This window comes from Equus quagga, chromosome 9 (genome assembly GCF_021613505.1).
Source record: "Equus quagga isolate Etosha38 chromosome 9, UCLA_HA_Equagga_1.0, whole genome shotgun sequence".
Taxonomy (NCBI): Eukaryota; Metazoa; Chordata; class Mammalia; order Perissodactyla; family Equidae; genus Equus; species Equus quagga.
In genome coordinates, this window is record NC_060275.1 from 21,451,973 (window position 1) to 21,474,406 (window position 22,434).

Below are 22,434 nucleotides of genomic sequence, written 5' to 3' on the forward strand. Positions count from 1 at the left end.
ACTACCAACTGACGCATGTATAGAACTCTGCTGTTTAGAGGGTGACCCCAGATACCTTCTTTAATTTAATCCTTCCATCGGCTTTTCAGGGAGGGAACTGAGCTTCTGACGGGTTAAGTGATTACACGGCCTCTCAGAAGTTGTGGAGCTCGGAGTTTTGGCTCTAGTACTCTCAGAGCAAAGCCTGTGCTCGTTCTGCTATAGAGGAGATTTGATCTCCTTTCTCTCATTCTGGAGACTTCTGGAGACCCTTCACTTCTGGGAAGAGGTAGAAAATGTGTGTCTGTGAGGAGAAGGCAGTTTCTCAATTTGTCCATCTGCCCTGTGACATCACAGATAAATACACAGGCCCGTTTTAGAGTTATCCTTTGGGGAAACACAGAAATTGTACCTCAAAAAATCCTTTAAAAATAGAGAGCATGATGCCAGAGAACAATTTGTTCAAAGCCATTCTAACACTGAGGAGCACAGGGCACTGCAGCAGGGTCCAGCTCAGATTCCTTTGACCACGCCTTTGGCAGAGAGAGGCCCGCAGAGAGACTGAGAGTGTGCTTCTTGCCCGGTACACACGCTGCGGTTACCCCATGTTCCTAGTTAAAGCAAAGCCATTCGTTTTCACATTTCTGCAAGTTAAGGATAGAATTGAATTCCTTTCTTGAATGCTAAGGAATCTAACAGGAAGAGTACCAGAAATGGTATTCTGGTCACTCGGCCTCAGTGGTGAAATGAGAGAGGATCCTCACTTCCCTTCCTTCAAAGGGAAGGGCCAATTTTTTCTCTCTTTTGGTTGGGGCTTTTTTGTCTGTTCCCACTGGCATTTCTAGACTGCATACTCTCTCAGCTCCAAGCCTGGGATATATGAGGCAGAAAGAAAACCCTGGGAACTCACTCACCATTGTGTTGTTTCCTGGATCCCAAGGTCCCAAGCTAGTCTGATTGTTCTCTCCACTTATCAGAGTCTTCTAGTGTTTGTTTCTATATAATGTCCAGGTTTTTGGTTGTATTGGGGAAGAATGGGGAAAAACTCATCTTCTGCATCTTCCTGGAAGCAGAAATTTTTTGGTTCTATTTTGATTTCAACATTTGCTTTACATTTCTGTTGAGCATTGGGAGGCAGAGCACGCGTCCTAGATACAGACATTTGTGGGAAGGGCTTGTCCTCCCTCCCTGACCCTCCCCTTTGTTATGTTTCCTTCCTGCTGCTTTGCTTTAGTGCCTGTGTGTGAAGACTGAGCGCTTTAACTGAAAAATAAATAACAGAGATTAAAGGGAGCTCAGATGGCAGCTTATTGAAATGTGTTCCCACATTTAAAGATGTCAATGGATGACTAGGTTTCATATTTATTGAACAATCCTAAGAGAGATTTTCTGCAACTTCCTTTAGTCTCTGTTCTAGTGTTTTAATGCAAATAAGTCTGAAGGCCCTGTGTTCTCAAGAGTGCTTCTAGAAATGCTTTTCTTCCATCTTGAGACCTATTTCGGATTTTTATTTATCTGTAGTGACTCTTGTGGTAATACTCTCATGGAATACATGGAGAAATTTTCCAAGTTTCGTATTTTGAGTACGTCCTTCTAAAGCCACCTTTTTTCCCTTTGGTCCCAGAGTTCTGGGTCATCCTAGGGCACAACCAGACCATTTTGAATACTCACCATTAACATTTTTATGAATTATTTTATTTAAAAATTTTTTATGAATTTGTGAACATTTCATGAATATTCAAAGCCAGCCTGCCTACGCAAAACATCCTGAGTTCTTTCTCATTATTTGCCAGGAAAGTCTTGAGTCTGGCTGCTCTTTCCACCTTTTTCTTTTCTCCCTTTTCCCTTCTCACCGAGCAATTTTGAATCTTCACACCAGCTGGGGGCCAGATTTCTGCTTGCCTTCTGTGCTGTTCTGATCCTGATGTCCTCAACTCGTCTTTTTTGTGAAGGACCTCTTCAAGTCACTTTCCAATTTTCCTACTAGGATACCTGTCCTATTAATTTTCGGATGTTCTTTATATAATCTGGATACAATGCCTTTGTTAGTCATTTGTGTTACCAATATTCCGAGGCTAAACTATTCACTCTTATTTGATGACCAGAAGTTTTTAGTTTTTGTCTAGTCAACTTATCAGTCTTTCCCTTTTGTGGTTAATAGTGTTTTAAGTTCTATTTTTAAAAAAACTTTATTCCAAATTCACGAAGATGCTCTTCTATATTATCTTCTGAAAGTCTTTTGGGTCCCCAGTTTTATTCACTATCTACAGGGAATTTATTTTTATTATGAGGTGAGGCTAGGATCAATTTTCTTTTTCTTTTTTTTCAAATGAACATCCACTTGCCTCAGTACCATTTGTTGAAAAGACCATTCTCTTTATAATATTCTGCAGAATCATTGTTGATATAAATCAAGTCTATTGGTATAGCTCTGTGATATATATGTGTCTGTAAAATAAAAGTGGTGTGGATATAGCATAATTTATCAGTCTTCTATTGAACATTTAGTTTGTTTCCACTTTTTATGCTATGAACAATAATGAACTACATTTTACATATATCTCTGACATATCTTGTGTAATTATACAGGATTTTTATAGTATAAATTATTTAATTCCATAGGATAAATAAATAGTATTGCCTATCATTATACATTATTTTTACTTGTGCATTTCTATAGTTTTATGGAAAATATTTTTTTGTACAGTAAAACAAACTCTTTTTAAAGCCCTTGCATGCAGAGCCAAAAGAGAAGAAAAATTAAAAGACTGTCTTAAATATTGCAAGCTGCCTGCAAATTATGCGGCTTTGGGAGACTATATTATGAACTAAAAGTTACTGAGACAAAGTTAGTGGTTTAGTGCTGCTCAAAGCACACAATGCCTGGTCTGTGGACCAGGAGAGTCATTGGCAACACCTGGAGGATGTTGGAAATGCAGAATCTTAAGCCCTACCCCAGGCTGCTGGATCAGAATGTGCATTTTAACAAGATCCCTGATGATTTAACAAGATCCTCCAACGCACATTAGGTTTGAGAAGCAATGTTTTAGTACATAATGTGAAACAAAATGAAGACTTTTTTTATTCTTTCTAATGAGAATGTGTTCTGTAGTGTCACATGAATTTCCATGACTTTTGCAATATTTATAGAGCCTGTAAAAATCAGAATTGTGATTGCGCTGGATGTTGGCTACTAATTGTAAAACCTTAATAAGCTAAAATAATATTAATGTGTTACTTGCTAAAAAGCTTATTTTCCAAAAGTACATTGACTTTACCTCCTTAAGACTACAGTATAATCTTGTGATATAGAAAAGGCAGGAATTATTATATCCGTCATACTGAGGCTTAGAAAGATTGTGACTTCAAAGTCACAGTGCACTCAAGTTTCTTGGTCTTGCCACAATGCCTGTTACTTCATAATTCTAATAATATTGGCAAGAAGAGAAATAGTCCAAAGCTATATAATCCATTCCAGTTACCTAAATGGAGCCTTGGGAAAGGATGAATAATCTAAATTCAAACCTCACCCATCTTTTTGCACAATGGTTAATATGGACTCAAAATATTAGCTGGATCTGATTTCCTCATTTTTTTCCTCGCCCTACTTATAGGCAGTAGAATTACCAAAAATAGGAAGCCAAAAAAAGCAAAACAAATAAACGAAAACCCAGGCAATCCACAATGTATACTAACCCTCTATCGTTGGAAATTGGTTTCTGGTATATATGTAAATCTCCATTCCTCGCCCCCTGTTCTAAATCTGCTATCCCCTTGTAATTATCTGTGCATTCTGATGGGTGCTAGGTCTGTGGGTTCTCATAGGCAAGACAGATTAGAGATGTAAGTGCTTTACCTGGCTTAATACAACTTGACTCAACTACCTGCTGGAGGGAGGGGAGTCACAAGTGGCCAGAATGGAGCTTTGTGCTTTGACATGAATTGATATTCTCATTCAAGTTCCTATGTGAGCTAATCAGAGGCTGCTTCGTGGTGTATTGTGTGGCATATGGGGTCCTGGGTGTCTTATCCACATAATGCCCAGTAACAGTATAGTGTGTGAGGAGAGCCTGGCAGCACAGCTGTAAAACATAGCTGTTTAATGCATTAGCAAATCTCTCTCTCTCTTTTTGCCTTTGCGTTTCTAGTTGCCAGGATCTTCAGATGGAGATTTCCCTTCTCCAGGAGCAGATCTCTCATCTGCAGTTTGTGATTCACGCCCAGCATCAGAACCTGCGCAGCGTCATCCAGGAGGTCAGATTAATCAAGTGTGTTTCTCTGGTAGATGATGTATTTACGGTGAGAAGCCCAAATACAAGTGGCTTGCCTGGATTTTACAAGCGGGAAATTCTCCTCCCCACTGACATTTCCTTTTTATTCCCATGCAACATGGCTCTGATTCCTGTGCCCTCTGTTGTCTGTATGCCAACACCTATAATGTTCTCAATGAAGATATTTGGGAAATTGTGTTTAACTGCTCTTTAGATGTTTCAGTGATTTTTTAAAGTGTTCTGAGCCAGGTAATGTACTCTGTTCTTTCAGAGATTTTGTAGATTAGGAGATTCAGCCCTTACCTAAGGAAGAAATGATCTATTTTAATGATCTCATAAATGGTAAATTTACTTCGGAGGTGTGTTAGGACAGGGGAGTAGCTCGGCCCTTCTCTGTGAGCATCCTGGCTGGTGAGGGAGAAGAGGTCATTGTGGCGGCAGCCAGATGGATGGTGGGTGGTATACTCATACAGTTTGTTACTTCCGGATATGTATTGATCTGGTTTTTTGGATGTGCTTTAGACCTCAAATCAGACCTTTGTTCACTTTTTTTACTACCTAATAATTGTTTCCAAAAGGAGTCCTTCCAAATAACGCAAATACCTTCCGGACATAAATGTAGCATTTGTGCTTGCATGGCTAGGACCTCACCAAAGGCCAGGGGATTAAACTGTGGCGCTTGAGAGGCAGGAAGGATTTAGGGGCATCCCACATTCTCATTTTACAGATGAGAAAACTGAGGCCCACAGTAGTTCAGTGACAGAGCTGGTGATGGTGGTGTTGGCCTTCGAATCCATGTGCTTCCTCCCTCCCTGCACCGTTCTGAACTTCCTTACCCCACCTTCTCAGTTCCACCCAGCCTCTGGACAGATGCTTTTCTTCTGAAGCAAAGTGGGTTCACCTCATTGTGCCACTGGTTGACCAGATCTATGCCTCGGAGAGCTTCCCCAGGCCAGGCAATGGCTTTGCATCATATCCACTGGCCTCTGAGCCTACGGGATGAAAACACTGTGTGGCTGAGACATAGGAGGAAGACCAGTGCTGCTTTTCACAGGATGCACTCCTGCTGAATTTGGTTTAAACAGGTTTTCCAAAGATTAAAATGTTTAACAGCACCATCTGCGTGCTCTCGTCCCCGGGTGCCAATTTGCCCGGCTATTTTCTGAAGCCTGCTGAGTCTGCTGATGCTTTGGGATTTAATATTTTTATTTGATGAACATCGTTTGACCACAGAAACCTGTACAATTTCTGGCTTGAGTAACTATTCCCTGTTGTTTGACAAGATTTCTCCAATTGTGTTTCCTAATTCTTAGATGGAAGAATTAAAAAATAATTTAAAGGAACAAGATGAAAGAATTGAAAATCTGAAAGAAAAAGTTAACATACTTGAAGCCCAGGTAAGGAGGGAATCTGTTGTGTATTTCAGTGCGGAGTGTGCGTGTGTGTGTGTGTTCAGTGTATCTGGGAGCCTGTGTATGAATGTGTCCTGTGTGTGTGTGTGCTTGTGTGTGATGTTGTGCCAGTGTGACACTAAGTTTGAGTATCTCTAAGTGAATGGGTGCGTGTGTCTGTGTCTGAGTGTCTATGTGTGAGTGTACATGCGTGAGCTTATGTGTATATATGTGTCTTTTTGTGAGTCTGTATCTTCTATGCATAAGAAATTATAATTTTGAGGAGGAGGTACTTTTAATAATTATTAAAGTAATAAGTATTAAATATTATTTTATAATATTATTACAATATTAATATTAAATATTATTAAATGTTAAAAGTTCATCCAAATTTTCCAGAGTACTTGCTACATTGGGGAGACAGATGATAACGTCTCTTGATATGGACTCGAATTAGCAGCTTGGTCAAGGCCACTCTTGTGTGAATTCAGCGCTAACCAGATAGTCTGTTCCTCTCCCACCCTGAGATGTCCCCTTTTCTCCTCTTCCTCCATCCATATTCATCATGGCTTCCAAGCTTTGCTTCAGGGCTCACTCACTTCAGGAAGCCTGTTGTAATTTTCTTATCTTTCAGTGTTTTGAAACTTAGCATACAACTTTACCCTTTACTGCGACAAGATGTGTTTCTTCCTGCCCACTCCTTCCGCCCTTAACTAGGAAGACCTGCTTAGGCTCTCAGCTGCAGTCCTAGGCTGGCGGTGCCCCTGCCCCACAGGAAGTGTAGCCAAGCCCCGCTGAGGTTGGAGCGCCCAAGGACGCCACAGGGGCCCCCACCTCAGCTCTACCTCGTGATCAGTGCCGCCTCTTCTGTCTCTGCCTAATGGCTCATCACTGCCTGCCTGGACATGGTCACCTTTTCTACTTCATCCCCCAGTGTTTTGACTTCCTGCTTGTCGTCCGTGTTGTCCTGTCCTCTGGAATACGGAGATGCTCTGACTTCCATTGGAAATCTCATCCTCTTTGGGAGCTTTTCTCCCGCAGGATAGACCAGAGGAGTGGCATGATCGTGCTCGCAGCACACTGCCCACTGTCCCTTCTACCACCGTGTTCTTTCTGCTTTCCCCACACAGAAGGAAAAGCTCATAATAACATAAAGAGGTTGTAAATACTTTTACATCTTAAATGTTGTCATCATCACTCTGTTTTGCCGTTTCTACCTTCCCAGAGGACCACTATTCTCTTTATTCTGGAGGGTGAATTTGTCAAGCTTCAGGCCTTCCTTAGCTTCTCACCTTGTTTAGATTATATGCACAGCTGAAAATGCAGAGATTGTGGGATAACTGGCTCAAAACTAGTGTCCACGCAAGTGCCCAGTAACGGCTGGTCAGTTTATGTTAGGGAGCCTCCGATGATGTGACTCGTGTCACATTAGAGCCTCTTCCTCCTAGGAAGTGTCCCTAAAAGCATTTCCTCACAGCTTTATTAAAATTCATGGCCTTTTGGCAAATGTTACTCTATAAAATATTTTTTCTTATATTATTTTTTTACATAACTAACATATGTTCATTTGTTCTATACAAATTAGGAAAAAGGATAAGTAAATATAAATTGAAAATTATGCAAACATACCATCCAAGGGCAATCCCTCAGTACAGTTGTGTATATCTGTGTTTCTGTGGGAATCTATGTGTATATATTAAAGATACAGACTATGTATGGCATAGTACTATGCCTATTTTTATTGTATTTTTTAAACTTTTATTTATTTCATTTATTTGTTCATAATATTAATCACGTACTTAATTCTATAAGTACTTACTGAGTGGCTACGATGGTGTAGGCACTAAGTTCAGGAAACAATATTGAACACAATGGACATGAGCCCTGCCTTCCGGAGTTTACTGTCTAGAGAGGGAGACAGACACAAATAAATGAACGTGTAACTGACAATATCGTGGACGTGTTCTGCAGTAAAAGAACAAGCTGCTCTGAGGGAAGATACCTGGATTGAGGAAGGTAGGTGGCTGATTTAGATTGGTGAGTGGGAACAACCTCTCTGAGAAAATGAATTTGAATCTGAGCCCAGTGGAATACTCAGTGGGAGGGCCTGTCAGGCAGAGCGACAGGAGACCATTGTGAGCGCTTCTAATCTAAAAAGGTTATGTAGAATAGCATGGATGATGTTGGAAAGGTAGGAGGGAGATGGGTGAGAAGAGAAAAGGCCTGCAGGCTGTGCTAAGGAGTCTTTTTCTCTGTATAACAATATAACAAGAAGGTCTTTGCTCACCAATCAGATTACATTTACGTTGTCTTTTTAAATAGCCACCAAAGTTTCCGCTGGATTGATATACAATCATTTAATTAAGTCATTTCCTATTGTTGGACGTTAGATTGTTTTTCAATATTCCTTTTGTAAACAGCACTGAATTCAACAGACTTGTACAAACATCACTGATCATTTGTGTAATTACTTCCTTCCTTAAGATAAACTTTTAGAAGTGGAATTGCTAACTCAAGTAGTATATTTATTTTTAAGGTTTTTGATATGTGCTCTCTGATTTACCGGGTTCTGTTGGATCAAACACCTCCCTCAGCTGCCACAGCCCCAGCAGCAGCTGCCTCTCCTCTAGCTGTTAACTTTTTACTCACTTTTGGTCTTTCTGGCCTTACATTTCTGATCTACCAATAGTCCTCTTTCTTTCTGTTCATTATTAGAGATTTCAATAGTTAAAAATCCTTTATTGTTATTTCAGTAAAATCTAAAAAGAGAGAGATGATAAACGTGTGCTCAGATTCTCTTTATGGACTGGGAATCTTATTTAAATGGAAATCTGTCTGTATGTAATTCAGGAGGTCTGGTGTGAGGTAGGGATCTAAATTTTTAGTTGTCTCACTTTACTGAGTAGCCCATCCTTTCTTCATGAATTTGAAATGCCTGTTTATCCTAAACTAAATTTTTATGTTGGAAGTCTGTTCCAATGATGTGTGTGCCCTTTTTGGCTCTAACGCCCTGCTACTTTAATTATTGTGCATCTGTAACACATTTTGACTGGAGAGAGTGTTATCTTTCACTTCATTATGGTTCTGGGCTCTGGTAATACCTAATTAAGTGCCAGCTCTCATCGGAGAGTCATGGAATCAATCATGCTAATTGCTTCTAATTCATTATATTCCCTAGTTGTGTCTCTTTATTTATATCATCCCCCAAACAGGCTTTATTGTCCTAAGTAAACTAGCAATTTAACCCAGATAATACACATTATCCAGTTGGCCTTTTGGTCCAATAGTTAGACCAGAACAATGTATTTGTTTCCATTGTACTCTGTTTCTGTATTTCGAAATTCAGCAAATACTTGCTGTCTATCCTATTGGTGTGATATGAGCAAGCAGCAAATTTGTGCTGTCCTCATGGGCTGCAGGCTCTGCAGTGATTTTGAGGCACCTCTCAGTACGGTCTTAGATTCTTTGTATGTAGTTTAATTCAAGCTACTATTTTCTGATGTTTTCTTTTATGAAAAAAGGTTTCAAATTATAGCAGTATCTAACAAATGTCTTTATGTTCTCAAACTTTATTATCTTCAATAGAGAAATCTTTTCCTTCCCTGCAGGGAATGTTACAGTGCCCATTTCAGCATTAAAAAGTCTAAGCTGCATTAATTTATTTATTCAGCACATACTTTTCTGTGTTTATGATGTATCAGGAAATGTGTAAGTGCTCGGTATAAGAGTAATGAACAGAACAGACTTTTCTGACCTCATCTAGCTTATGCTGTAATTTAAGATACAGACAATAATACTTAAACAAATAAATAAGCACTTAATTAGGGAGGGATAAGTGCTCTGAGAAGACTAGAATGTGACAATGTGATAGTCATGGAGTGCTGGGAGTCAGGAAGGGCCTCTCTGAGCCTGTGATATTTGACCAGGTACCGAAATTCAGTGAGTGTTGGAGCTATCATGTCTCTCCTTCCAGTCCATCCCTCCTCAGTGGTTTCTAATGAAGCTCTCAAACTGGGATGATATATGCAGGAGTGTATACTATTTCGCACTGCAAACTTAAGACCACTACCTATTTTGGGATTTACTAAATAACAGTGTGAACTGATTCCATTTATGAAAAATGGTCATTAGAACTTGAACAACCCGTCAACTTTCTAAACCATACCAACGGCATAGTTTTGTCATCCATACTAAAACCATTTGTCTCTTCTTAGGCGTGCTCCATAGTTCATTTTGCTTAATCTTCAGCACTCCTCTGGGAGAAAGTTATTATTTCCTACATTCTGTAAATGATAAAACTGAGATTCAGGGGCTGGCCGAGTGGTGTAGTGGTTAAGTTCGTGTACTCTGCTTTGGCGAACTGGGGTTCGCAAGTTCAGATCCTAGGTAGGGACCTACACACTGCTTATCAAGCCACCCTGTGGCAGCATCACAGATACAAAATAGAGGAAGATTGGCACAGATGTTAGCTCAGGGACAATCTTCCTCACCAAAAAAAAACCCCACAAAAAAACAAAAAAAACGTTCAGAGAAGTTAAGAAACTTGTTCAAAATCACTCTGCTGTATTTGAGGTTTATTGACTTTGAAGCACTTGCTTTTCCCAAAAAATATCTACTTATCAGTGTGATCAAACAAGTGTGTATGTGTGTATACATGTGTGTGAAATATATATGTGTATGTGTGTATACTACATATGTAGAAATGGACAGTTATAAGTTTAAATGTGTATGATTCTTTGTTTATTTTAGCCATTGTCACAGTTACTATATTAAATTGTTTTCTATTTTCTAGTTTTCTGTAGTCATGAAAACAAATACATTTCTTCTATGGTATTCTTTCTATCCTAGCATGATTTTTTTTTTCCTTCCACAAGTGGGATAAAATTCACTCATATAACTTTATCCTTTTTTAAAAAAAATCTTTAAGGTTTTTAAACCTCTTTTAAATATCATCAGAAAATGTCTGCTTAGTTCTACCAAAATTATTTACTTTTCTTTCTACTTTTGCATATCTTTCATCATCCTAATTTAGAGCTCTGACATTCCTCTCACATTTCATGCATTTCTAGCTCCTTCACTAATGACTTGCTCATATGGAAATCCATCTTCAGAAATTACTCCATTTTCTAAACTTTGAAGATTATTCTACTTTATATAATCACCATCATCCCTAAAATTTCATTCCAAGAGTGTGTCGATTGAAGATTAAGTATGCAGAAATTAGGTTCTTTCAGAAAACTGTGTCGATAAACTATCCTTGGATGGGGTCATAAAAATGGCAGACATATTCTGGCCAGTGATTTGTAGTTTTGTAAAGTAACGATGTAATAAAACTCACGGATATGGCTGTTCTAGTTAAAGGAAGAACTCTGAAAGCCCGTGAATCAGAAATAAATACCTAAATCTAGTAGAGGAAATAAATCAGCGTGGAAGTTGAAATAAATGAAAATAAAGACAGTCTGATATGCGAGCTCTTATGCTTTTATGTTGTTCGGTACTCAACAACTTGAGAAACTAGGAGTTTATTCTGGAAAAAATCAAAATAGCTTCTACATAATTGTGCAGCCACAGAATATTTTTATTTCAATATTCATTGTCATCATGATATTACATTTCAAATTGCTTCATAGCTTGTAAAGTACTGTATGGAGAGGAGTTTTTCTCAGCCACACACTTGGCCTATGATATGTGCCTACACTTGTTCGGAGAATATGTTAGATTTATCTCTATTATATGAGGAACATCTTTATTATCAACTTATCAAGTCTGAAGTATATTTCCTGGGTGAGACTTAAGTGTTTGACTCTTTTTTTTTTTTATTGGTGAGGAAGATTGGCCCTGGGTTAACATCTATGCCAATCTTCCTCTATTTTATATGTGGGATGCTGTCATAGCATGGCTTGACGAGTGATATGTAGGTCCACTCCTGGGATCCAAACCTGTGAGCCCCAGGCCACTGAAGCAGAGCACACAAACTTGACCACTTTGCCACTGGACTGGCCCCAATTGTTTAACTCTTGAAATATCACAGTGAAATGATTACTGTGTGTGAAGATCTTTGCTCCATCTTTTAGTTATTCAGTATAGATGCTGAAGGATAAGAAGGGACAAAATCCACATCTTTTGTCTGCTTTTCTTATTCCAGTGGTTCTTCATCTTAGCTGTGCATTAGGATTGCCTTGAAAGCTCCTGAACCCAGTCCATGACCAAATTAAGCAGGATCTCTGAAGGTGGGACTCAGGCATTAGTAGAGTTTAAGTATCCCCAGGAAATTCCAATATACAACCAACACTGAAAACTGCTATTCACTCCGGTGGTTCTCAAACTTGAGCAGACATCAGAATCATCCTGTGAGCTTCTTAAAATATATCACCTGGCCACCCTGGGTTTCTGATTCAATAGGTCCCATTGGGGATTGAGAATTCGTAGTTCTAATAAGTTCCCAGGTGATGTTGATATTGTTGATCCAGGATCTCACTTTAAGAACTGTTGCCTTAGTCTTTTTCTCCCTTCTAGCTCGTTTCACCTCATCTTCAAGGTCCAGGTTAAACCTCCTTGTGTATGAAAATGTCATAAATTATTCTAGTTGCATTGATTTCTGTTTATACCTTTTATATATTAATTAATTACCTCCTGCCTTATGACATCTCTTGAATTGCTTTTCTTTTTTTTTTTATTTTTTAATGTTCACATGTTTGTTTTGTCACCTCCACCATACTGTGCATCCTCTATACTAAAAGAGAAGATACTCTGCTTTCTTGTGCTTCTTCACATCCCCTCTGCCCCGGCTTGATGCTGTAGACTTGGCAGGGACTGACTAACTGGGTGTATGTATGTGGGGCTGGATGGTTGGGATAGATTGTTGATTAATTTCCTGGCAGTTTGCTTTCTTCTGTTTCATATTCATCCTACTTGGAATCCCTTCAGAAATCGTTGGATCTCTGTATCTTCTGGGGCACACCTTTTACTTATTTGTAATATAAGGAGGTTGGGCTAATTCCTCTGGTTACAGAAAAATAACGTCTTGCAGGGAAAAGAGCATGAGATTGGGAGTCCGCCATGCCTGCGTGAAGCCTGCAGGTTTGTATGCCAATGCTGCATATACTACCTGTGGGTTATCACAGGCGAGTTCCCTAGGCAATTTGAGCTCTGCCACCCTTATTTCTTTAATATGCATAGCAATAAACCTTACTCCCCAAGAAGAAACTGAGGCTTCAATGAGAAAATGGAGGCTAAAGAACCATATAGTAAAGAACAAATGTGCTAGTTTTTGTGAAGCTTATAATCAAGAGATTACACAAGACAGACAAACATATAATCAATATTGTGGGTGTCTTTAAGAAGGTGCTTTAATAAAATTATCTCATGAAGTTCTTTGCATCTGTCCATATAAAATAAACTGTAAGATCGGAGCTAGTCCAGCTATTGAATTTCAGAGGCTAAAGCAGAATACTATATTTTAATACCTTGGTAAACTATGCGTTTTTGAAGGTGTGTTTGTAATTTCAGAGATATTAGTGACTCCCAACTGGCTACATTCTGTGTTCTAATAGAGTGACTGGAATGACAAGCATGCTGCCAAGGTTTGATGTAGGTGGTGGATTGATCAGAAGCATTAAGCATGAGACTAATAAATGTGCTAGCTATGTGATCTCTGCACATTTTTTTTTTTCAACTTTAGAATAAAGAACTGAAAACCAAGGTGGCACTTTGGTCTGAAACTCCTAGGACAACAGTATCTAAGGCTGTCTCTACAAGGTACGGTCTTTCTTCTCCCACCCCCGTCTGCCTTGACAACCTCTGTTGGATATTCATGAGTGTTGACATTCATCCCACTGGAGAAAGATTCCCATCTCTTACTACTATGTGATCATTTGTTCGTTGTCTGTTGCCCAGTCCTTTGAGAGTAAGAACTATGTTAGTGTTGTTCACCACTGGATCCTCAAAGCCTAACATATACTTACTGAAAAAATAAATGGATAAATTTAAGTATCTGTTTTTCCTCTTCTTTGCCATAAAACAAGCCCAATCTTGGCTTCAACACTTTCTCCAAACAGTACAGATCATCTTCTCTATTGTCCTTGTCCCTGTGTTACTCATATTTTCTGTGCCATTGATGAGCAGTTTAATCATAAATTGTTTGTCTTTACTTAAATGTCCATGTCTGTTTTTCTGCTCATGTAGATTATAAATGCAAGAAGGAAGGAATAGTTCCATGTATTTCATGTTATTTCCTGCATTATTAAGGACAAGTGTCTGCAAGAACTACCTAATAATGACTGAATCAAGCAATAATGACCCACTAAAGCAATCGAAGTGATAGTTGAAACCATCAAAGACACTTTCTAATGTTGACAGAATCTGAAGTGACAAGTTGTTAAAAAAAAAAAACCCAAAAGACTTCTGGGCTCAAATTTCATTTCCATAATGCTCTGAAATTATCACTTAAAAGAAAACAGTCTGTAATTACATGAATCATTTAAAAAGTGATTAAAAACTTCCTGTTGTCACAGCTTTTGGATTTCCCAGTCTCGTCCCTCCAGGGCAGAAGCCCGTTTTCTGACACTGTCTTCAGCACAGTGCCTGAGGTGGAGAATCAGGCCCGCTGTGATCGCATCAGTCTAGGAATTCAGGCAGATTCCTCTCCCTCTTGATAGCTCTCATCAACAGTGCTTCACTTTGCTAATGATATACGTAATTAGAGACTGGAGACGAAACCATTATGAATGAAGTTTTCTAAAATCTTTGGGCCTCCAGATGCTAAGTTATCAACTTTTTGGCCACTAGCCTTGCAACGTCTAATGAAGAAAAGAAGTTAAGTCCTAGAAGTATTAAAGAAGGAAGTGGAATGCCCACATTTAAGAAGCCGTGAGAGAAGTGGTCACTTCAGTGGAGGGAGAGATGAAGAATTTAGACTATACGGGCAAGCATGACTTTCCAAGGGAAGGGTGGATGGTTGATGTTTTGCTCCCTCACCAGATACCGGTCCTCCTGGGGTAGTGAGACATCATGACTAAGCGCAGCTATTTTGCCCCTGGAGGGAACAGAGCCAGTGTGGAGTGGAGGAGGGAGCACCTGGTTGTCTCCATATTGTAACTACTCTAGTATTGAAAGCTGAGACTCTGGCTGGTACAGAGGGGATGTGTTGGGGAGAATGACTTCTATGGCCTTCAGCTGCAGTTAATTAATTGTTAAGGGTCTCTTAGTTTTAAAGGTTGTTTTTTTCTCCCTATGACTTGTGAAAGGTCAAATGGGAAGATTTCCTAATTGAAATAGGGAAACTGGACTGAATATGCCCTTTGTTTCATGATTTTTGATAGAAATTCCAGGATTAATGATAGAGTGGTAGGTCTCATGTTTGCAAAATGAAATGTGGCCAGCTGGCTGCTTTGAGAATGTAAGCAGTTACTACTATATTCACCAACATACAATGGAATTATAACTCTAGGGAGGGATTGGAGTATAAAAGTAGCTTTAAGACAAAAAAGAAAATCATGCATTTAAAAATTGATCTAGGCAAATCTCTTAAATCACCGATAAAATATAGTTCTATGCCGTCTCTCGGTAAGTACAGAAAACAAGATTTTTTCCTTGAGCTTTAGAACATATAGGTGTTTCTGGAATTGAACACCAGAAGAAGTGGTTGCTGGAGATTTAGGGGTCACGTTGTTAGACACCAACAAAAGACACATATATTGATGTGTGTGTGTGTGTGTGTGTGTGTGTATGTATATATGTGTATTTTTTTTAGAACTAGAATCACACAGTGAGGAGAGAAGTTCAGGCTATGAGAAACCCACAGAACTAAGACGTCCTGAGGGAACAGTTGATTTGTGTTTCCCATTTCCACGTCACTCCGGTGCATATCTTCACTGAGTGGCATGGCAGACACAGGCTCTAACTCTCTCTCACTTCCCCTCACTCTTCCTCACTCTTGTCCTGTTATAATTAGCTGAATTTATGTAAGTTTAATGCTTCCACAACTCGATTCTACTGTGTCTCATGGACAATTAGTCAGAATCCATCGATTCGCCACCCTTAGATTAAAGCGGTTGGTTCAGACTTGGTAGTAGAGTGGCAGTGGAGATGGTAATCATGAAGATACAGCAATTATATCACGAAAGTTTAATGTGCTCAATTTTGATAATTGTGTGGTCTTTTCTACAGTGAATTGAAGACTGAAGACACTACGCCCTATCTGATGTTGGTTAGGCTACGGAAATGAGCTGGCTGGGTGAAGATCTGAATGAGAAAGATCACTGTGTGGGTCTCATTTGTTCTTTGAAACACAGTCTAAACTTGCATGTTAAAGGGCTCAATGGCAGTATCTAATGGAATTTGTTATACATCAATAGCCCTGCAAGAAGATAACATTCCAGGAAATCAAACAAATATATATTCAAGAGAAGGAACTCTCTTCAAAACTTATGAACTGGGTGAATCGACCAGGTTCTTTCCCATGAGGGAAGATGGATTTTGCTTTAAACTTAAAAAAATTTTCCGAATCTTTTTTGCTGAAGGGAGTGGTTTAAGGTTGTCAACTTTGACCTTTTGATGGCGGTTTTTATGTCTATAAATAGGAAGAAGAATGAATATGTGTATGAATAAATGATGTATTTTGAAGTTGGCTTTTGGATAATAAGAAATATCTTATCATGATATAGGCTCATCTCCTGGCCCATGGTGAGTGGGAGAGTTATTCTTTACTGAATTATGGACAGGAGGAGTAAGTTCTTTTTAGCTAATTCCCCAAACCACAAGACCCTCCAAAGTTGAGAATCATGGCTGCCTCACCCACACCTTAGGGAGCCCCTGTTCTTCAGCTGGGATTGAAAATTAGTTGCTAGAGGCAACCCATATGTAAGCACAAAGGAAGGCACTTTGTGATTCTGACTTTGTGACTAATTTTGTTTCCAATATTCATCATATTATCTCAGCATGATATTTAGGGGGAAGGATAGAACACAATGCTGGTAGCTCATACCTCCATAAAAATGTATTTATTATGGGTTCAAAGGAACAGTGGCTGCTGTCTGCAGCCAGGAAGACTCTGAATTCATGGATTGGAATGATGTATCTAGTGCTTTTGGGAAAGTGTGCTTAAGGTTTGATACTTGCGTTCATTACAGGTACAGTTTGTGATTGCTATGGCTAAAACCAAACTCTAGCTGTAGAAATGCAAACTGCCGACACTCGGGAAAGCAGAACGCTCTTCAACTAGAGGAATAATGGGAGACCTTAGTCACCCGAAAGAGTGAATAACTTTTAAGCCTTTTGATCATCCTCTCTGATGTATAACTCTAAACATTTTTTCAGGAAAGATGCTTCAAGCCTTTCAAATGGAATGTGAAATATCAGTATTATCTATGAAATATTTAAAGGCATGTACACACGAGAGGAAGTAATGTCGTATTTATAAATTCATCAAAGTCCTGTAATCCTTGAGATGTTGTATAAGCATATGTATGAGTTTCTTGCTTCATGTTTTTATTGCTTGCTGGTTTTTTTAAAGATGTAGTCTAATAACATCTAGGGCACAGTTTCCCTATGCCAGGAATACTTACCTGTCTTAGTGCCTTAAATCCTCCTGACAGCTGTCAGAGGCAGGCCACATGATTATCCCCATTTTCCAGCGGAGGATACAGTGAGTGGTTAAGTAATTTGCACTACTGCCAACTCTGGAACAAAGATTTGAACCTATTTGGCTGTCAGTATTCCTTCTACCTGCTCACTCGGTGGTCTGAGCTATCTCCCAGCTATAGACATGCCCCTCCTTTTGCTTCTTTAACAAACACAGCATCCTTGTGGGCTCTCTGCATTATCCTATGGATGACAGTCAGAAGCAGCCCTTACTAATAAAGTAAATATTTTGCTGAGAGGAGTTGGCCTTTCACCTGTTGCACGACTGTCCTGAGAATTTAGTTCAGAAAAACCTACCTGCTAAAAATCTGCTTCCTTTATATTTATTGTTTATGACTTTGTACCACATTGAAGATATTTTGGTCATACATTTTCAGGCACATTTGTAGGGAGATTGGGCCCCTGAATTCTGCTTCCAGCATTTGCAGTGTGGCAGGAGAATTCAGCTTTCACTGGGAGATCACTTTGGTTCCTCTTAGACCTCAATTATCGTGCTGGATTGTGATAAACATGAGATTTGGGGATGGATCCATCCAACTGAGCTAACAACCAAGATGATTTCCATGTATTCTGAAGTCAAAAATAGAAAGACACTCTTGGATTTTATTTTGGTTTCACTATCCTCATTTTTGAACGTGTAAGTGGAGTTGGATGTAATACAGATAGGATCTGCTCATCTGGTCCCCAGGTTCACTTTGGAGCGGTCTTTGTATCTCCTGAGAATAAGAATAAGCAGTTTCAGAAGCCTAGAAAGATCTGAACCCTTCAAATACAAACGTATCTTTTTAGTAGCACCAGCATCATTTGTTTGTCATATATGGATTATTTTCTATTTCCTTATCATGTCGGCTTTTATCATTTGAAATGTTTTTTAAACATTTCTGAGTGATGAAACAAATGACTACAATGGAGAATGAAATTTATTAGTCTAAAAATTGTACCATACAAGACATACAGGAAAAGAAACACTAGTTCTGTTGTAGCCTAAATAATTGTACTTATAATTATCCTAATCAATATATTGGATAAGGAGGTCTGAGGTGGGCCTTGAAGTGAATACATGGAAGTGGGAAATGAAACTTAGTTTCACTTTGATTACATGTATTGTTACAAATTATCATCAAGCAATGTTTAAACAATTCATGTAGCATATCCTTTGAATAATTTGCTTATAATATGCCTTACAATAAAGAAAATTGTTGTCATATTTTGTAAATTTTTTTGTTTTTATTTCTTTTTACATTAAAATTATTGTACATAGGGGCCGGCCTGATGGTGTAGTTGTTGAGTTCCTGTGCTCTGCTTCGGTGGCCCGGGGTTCTCTGGTTTGGATCCTGGGCATGGACATACACACTGCTTATCAGGCCATGCTGTGGCAGATGTCCCACATATAAAATAGAGGAAGACGGGCATGGATGTTAGCTCAGGGCCAATCTTCCTCAGCAAAAAGAGGATTGGTGGTGGATGTTACTCAGGGCTAATCTTCCTAAAAAACATTATTATACTTAAATGAATTAAGTTGTGTTTATTTGATTGTTCATGACAATATAATCCGTAATAAATGGATTGTTATTGTCAGTGAACAGACATTTAGATAGCTTCCTGAATTTTTCTGCTATTTTTCCCTGGATCCAAATTAACAGCACAAGTAATCTATTATGTTTGTATTCTAAACCGGAAAAAATAGTAGCATTATAAAATTAAGAACTCACACATTTCTCAAATTTTCATATTTCTGCACTTTGAAAATCTTTACCTCTCCTCTGACCTGCAAATAATTATAGAATCCTCATCAATATTGAAGTAGGGACCCAATCCATCAAGAGTGACAAATTCCCTCAGCTAGTATCATAATTATAATTCCCTTCCTTCCTTTCTTCTCTTATTTTTTGTTGGGGAATTTTAAGGATGCAATCAATATTTAAATAATGATATTTAATCACTTTTTTATTGTTAAAGTATACATGTATAAGCATTTAAAATTGTAGTGGAGTTACAGAAAATTGGCATTTATCCTAGGCCTGCAAGGTTAGTTTATCATTTGAAAATTAATCAATGTAATTAACCATATACACATAATAAAAATTATGATTTTAATAAATGAAGAAAAGTATTTGAAAAAATTCAGCACCCATTTGTGATAAAAACTTAGCCAACTAGGAATAGTAAGAAACATCCTCATTCTGGTGAAAAACATTTATGAAAAACCTTCAGTCTATATAACTAATGATGAAAGACTGATGTTTTCCCTGCTAATATTGGGAACAAGGCAAAGATGCTTGCTTTCATCACTTTTCTTAAACATTTTGCTGCAGGTTTTAGCCACTGGAATATGAGAAGAAAAAGAAAAAGAAAGAAAAGGCGTACAGATTGAAAAGGAAAAGTAAGACTGTCCATTTCTTGTAGTTCATAGAATGGTTGATGTAGAAAACATTAATGAATCTACAAAATAACTACTAGAACTAACAAGTTAAGGTCACAGATTACCAGGTTAAAATACAAAATTAATATATTAGCAGTTTGGTATTGGTGAAAAGACAGGCAGATATATCAATGGATGGAAGGAGAATCCATAAATACACCCATATATGTGGTTGATATTTGACAAAGGTGTCAATGCTCCAGTGGAGGAGAGAGTCTTCTAACTGGTGCTGGAAATACTAGAGGTATATGTATGAGAAAAAATAGCATCAATTCTTACCTCACATGATATATAATAATTAACCTGAAAGGGACAATGTACCTAAATGTAAAGCTAAAACTATAAGATTTCTAGGAGAAAACATAGTAGATTATCTTTGCAATTAAGGTAGGCAAGATTCTTAAATATTACACAAAGAGCACAAACCATAAAAGAAAAAAATTGATAAATTGGACTTCATTAAAATTCAAATCTTTTGCTCTTTGAAAGACATCACTAAACACATAAAAAAGAAAGCTACTGAATGGGAGAAAATATTCACAATAGGATTTTTATCCAGAATACCCAAAGAGCTTTTTAAATATAATAAGAAGACAAACAATCCAATGAAAAAAATGGGCAAAAATGTTTGCAGAATCACTTCACAAAGCAAGATGTACAAATTACAAATACACATCAAATGATGCTTAATACATCTGTTATCAGGGAAATGCAAATTAAAGCCACTAAGAAATACCATTAAAACAACAAAAATTAAAAACGCTGGCCGTATGGAGGATATGGAGCAACCGAACTTAGCATATACTACAGATTGGAATGCAAAAATGGTACAACCACTTTGGAAAACGGGCTATTTCTTAAAAAGTTAAATATACATCGCCATATGCCCTAGTCATTCCAATCTTCAATTTTTACCTGAGAGAAACAACTGCTTCTATTCACAGAAAGATTCATACATGAATTTTCGTAGCACCTTTATTTGTAATAGCCCAAATCTGAAAACAAATGTCCATTAACAGATAAATAGGTAAACAATGTGTGGTACATCCATACATGGGAATATAACTCAATAATTAAAAGGAACAGAGAACAAACAAATATACGCAACAACAGATAAATCTGAAATCGTTATACTTAGTGAAAGAAGTCAGAGGAAGGAAAAGAAACACTATCTAATTCCATAGTGACAGAGAGCAAATCCGTATTTACCTGGGCACAGGAGTAGCGGGAGGGAGAGATTGCAAAGGGGAACAGAGAAACATCAGGAGGTAATAGAGGTGTCCAGTGTGTTGATAATGGTGATGTTTTCACAGATACATTCCATGGCAAAAATCAATAAATTAGACAATTCAAATACTTACTTCAATAAAGTAGTTAAAAAAATGTTAACGCTATGTTATTCTATAGTCCACCTAATCAGTTTTTCACACAGGATTCATTCATTTCTTCTCTCAACAAATATTAGTTGAGTGCCCCCTATTTGCCAAGGATTGTTCTGGATGCCAGGGTTACAGCAGTAGGGGAGGGTGTGCGTGCACAATGGAAGAAAGGAAAAGGAAAATCCCTACCTTCCTAGAAATACATTCTAGTGACAAGGAGCACATAATGAAGTCAGAGATGTCCCACCCATGGGTTGTGAATCAAAATAAAGCAGAACACACACATAGGGAGTCACCAGGAGTGAAAGATCATGGTTACAATTTTAAATTGGGTGATCATTTAAAATACAGTAACTATGGATTGCTAATTTAAATAGGAGAGTAGTTTTAAATAACTTTGATTATAACATTTAGAGGAAGAAAACAGAAGGCGGCGGCTAGGGAAGTGAGGGGAAGGAAGTGGTGTTATTTGGTGGAGGAGGGGATCCAGGCAGAGGCAAGCACAGGTGCAGAGGCCCCACAGAATCAGCCCACCAGGTGTGTCCCACAACAGCCAGGACATCAGTGCCGCTGGAATGGTAGGTGACAAGTAAGTCCCAATGTCGTCTAAAGCATTTTCCATGCAACATATTCTTTCACGTTTCCTTCAGATACATCATTCCTTTTATTTGATTAATAAGCTATCCTTGCAGTTCTTCTTTGAATTCGGAGCTGTGGTAAGCTAATGATTTTTAGGAGTCTGTATCTCAGTCTCCTTTGTCTCTGTTTCCCTAGCAGACTGAGAAAGCCCACGTTCTCTGGGAGGGGCCTTGAAGGGAAAACTGCCCTTAAAAGGTTCAGTTGGTCCTGTCTTGACCCTCATAAGAAACTGCTCTTGGAAGTCAGGGGAAGAGAAGAGGCCCGTGAAGCTAGGTAATAGGTAACCATAATCCAATATGTTAAGTAGCAGGACTCCAAATTGCTCCTTCTGGTTCATTCTTTCCCTGAGAGTGAATGAGCTCATGAGGTGAACTTCTCTGGGGAATCAGTCAAATGGATCAAAGTCTTCTGTTGTCAACCTTGCTGCTGCTTTCTTTTTTTTTTTTTTTTTAACCTTTTGGTAAAGAAGAGTCTTTCTCTCAGGGACCTACAACCATGGTCCAAAGCTATGATAATTTGGAAAATCTCATTATTATCGCAAAACATTTCTAGTACCTATAATATAGCCTTAGTCCAGTTGTAATTAGTGTGCTCGCTTCCTAAACCATAATGCAAGTCACCTAAATGAATTTCTAAGAGAAATGTTCACACTCTTATTGTAGACGTTCTTTGCCCACAAGTAGCAATCCATACTAAACACGAAATTTTCCTTG

At 38.4% G+C, this 22,434-nt stretch overlaps 1 protein-coding gene across 6 annotated transcripts in view; it reads left to right on the plus strand.

Moving 5' to 3' along the window:
* Positions 1-18,523, plus strand: part of CCDC68 (coiled-coil domain containing 68) — a 63,923-nt gene extending 45,400 nt beyond the window's left edge. For all 6 annotated transcript variants that reach the window (XM_046672355.1, XM_046672351.1, XM_046672349.1 and 3 more), the window contains 4 exons: positions 4,128-4,233; positions 5,564-5,647; positions 13,323-13,399; positions 15,809-18,523. In XM_046672355.1, coding sequence (XP_046528311.1) covers positions 4,128-4,233; positions 5,564-5,647; positions 13,323-13,399; positions 15,809-15,866 — 325 coding nt within the window. In that variant the 3' untranslated portion in view covers positions 15,867-18,523. The remainder of the gene's footprint in view (positions 1-4,127; positions 4,234-5,563; positions 5,648-13,322; positions 13,400-15,808) is intronic.
* The last annotated feature ends 3,911 nt before the right edge of the window (positions 18,524-22,434 follow it).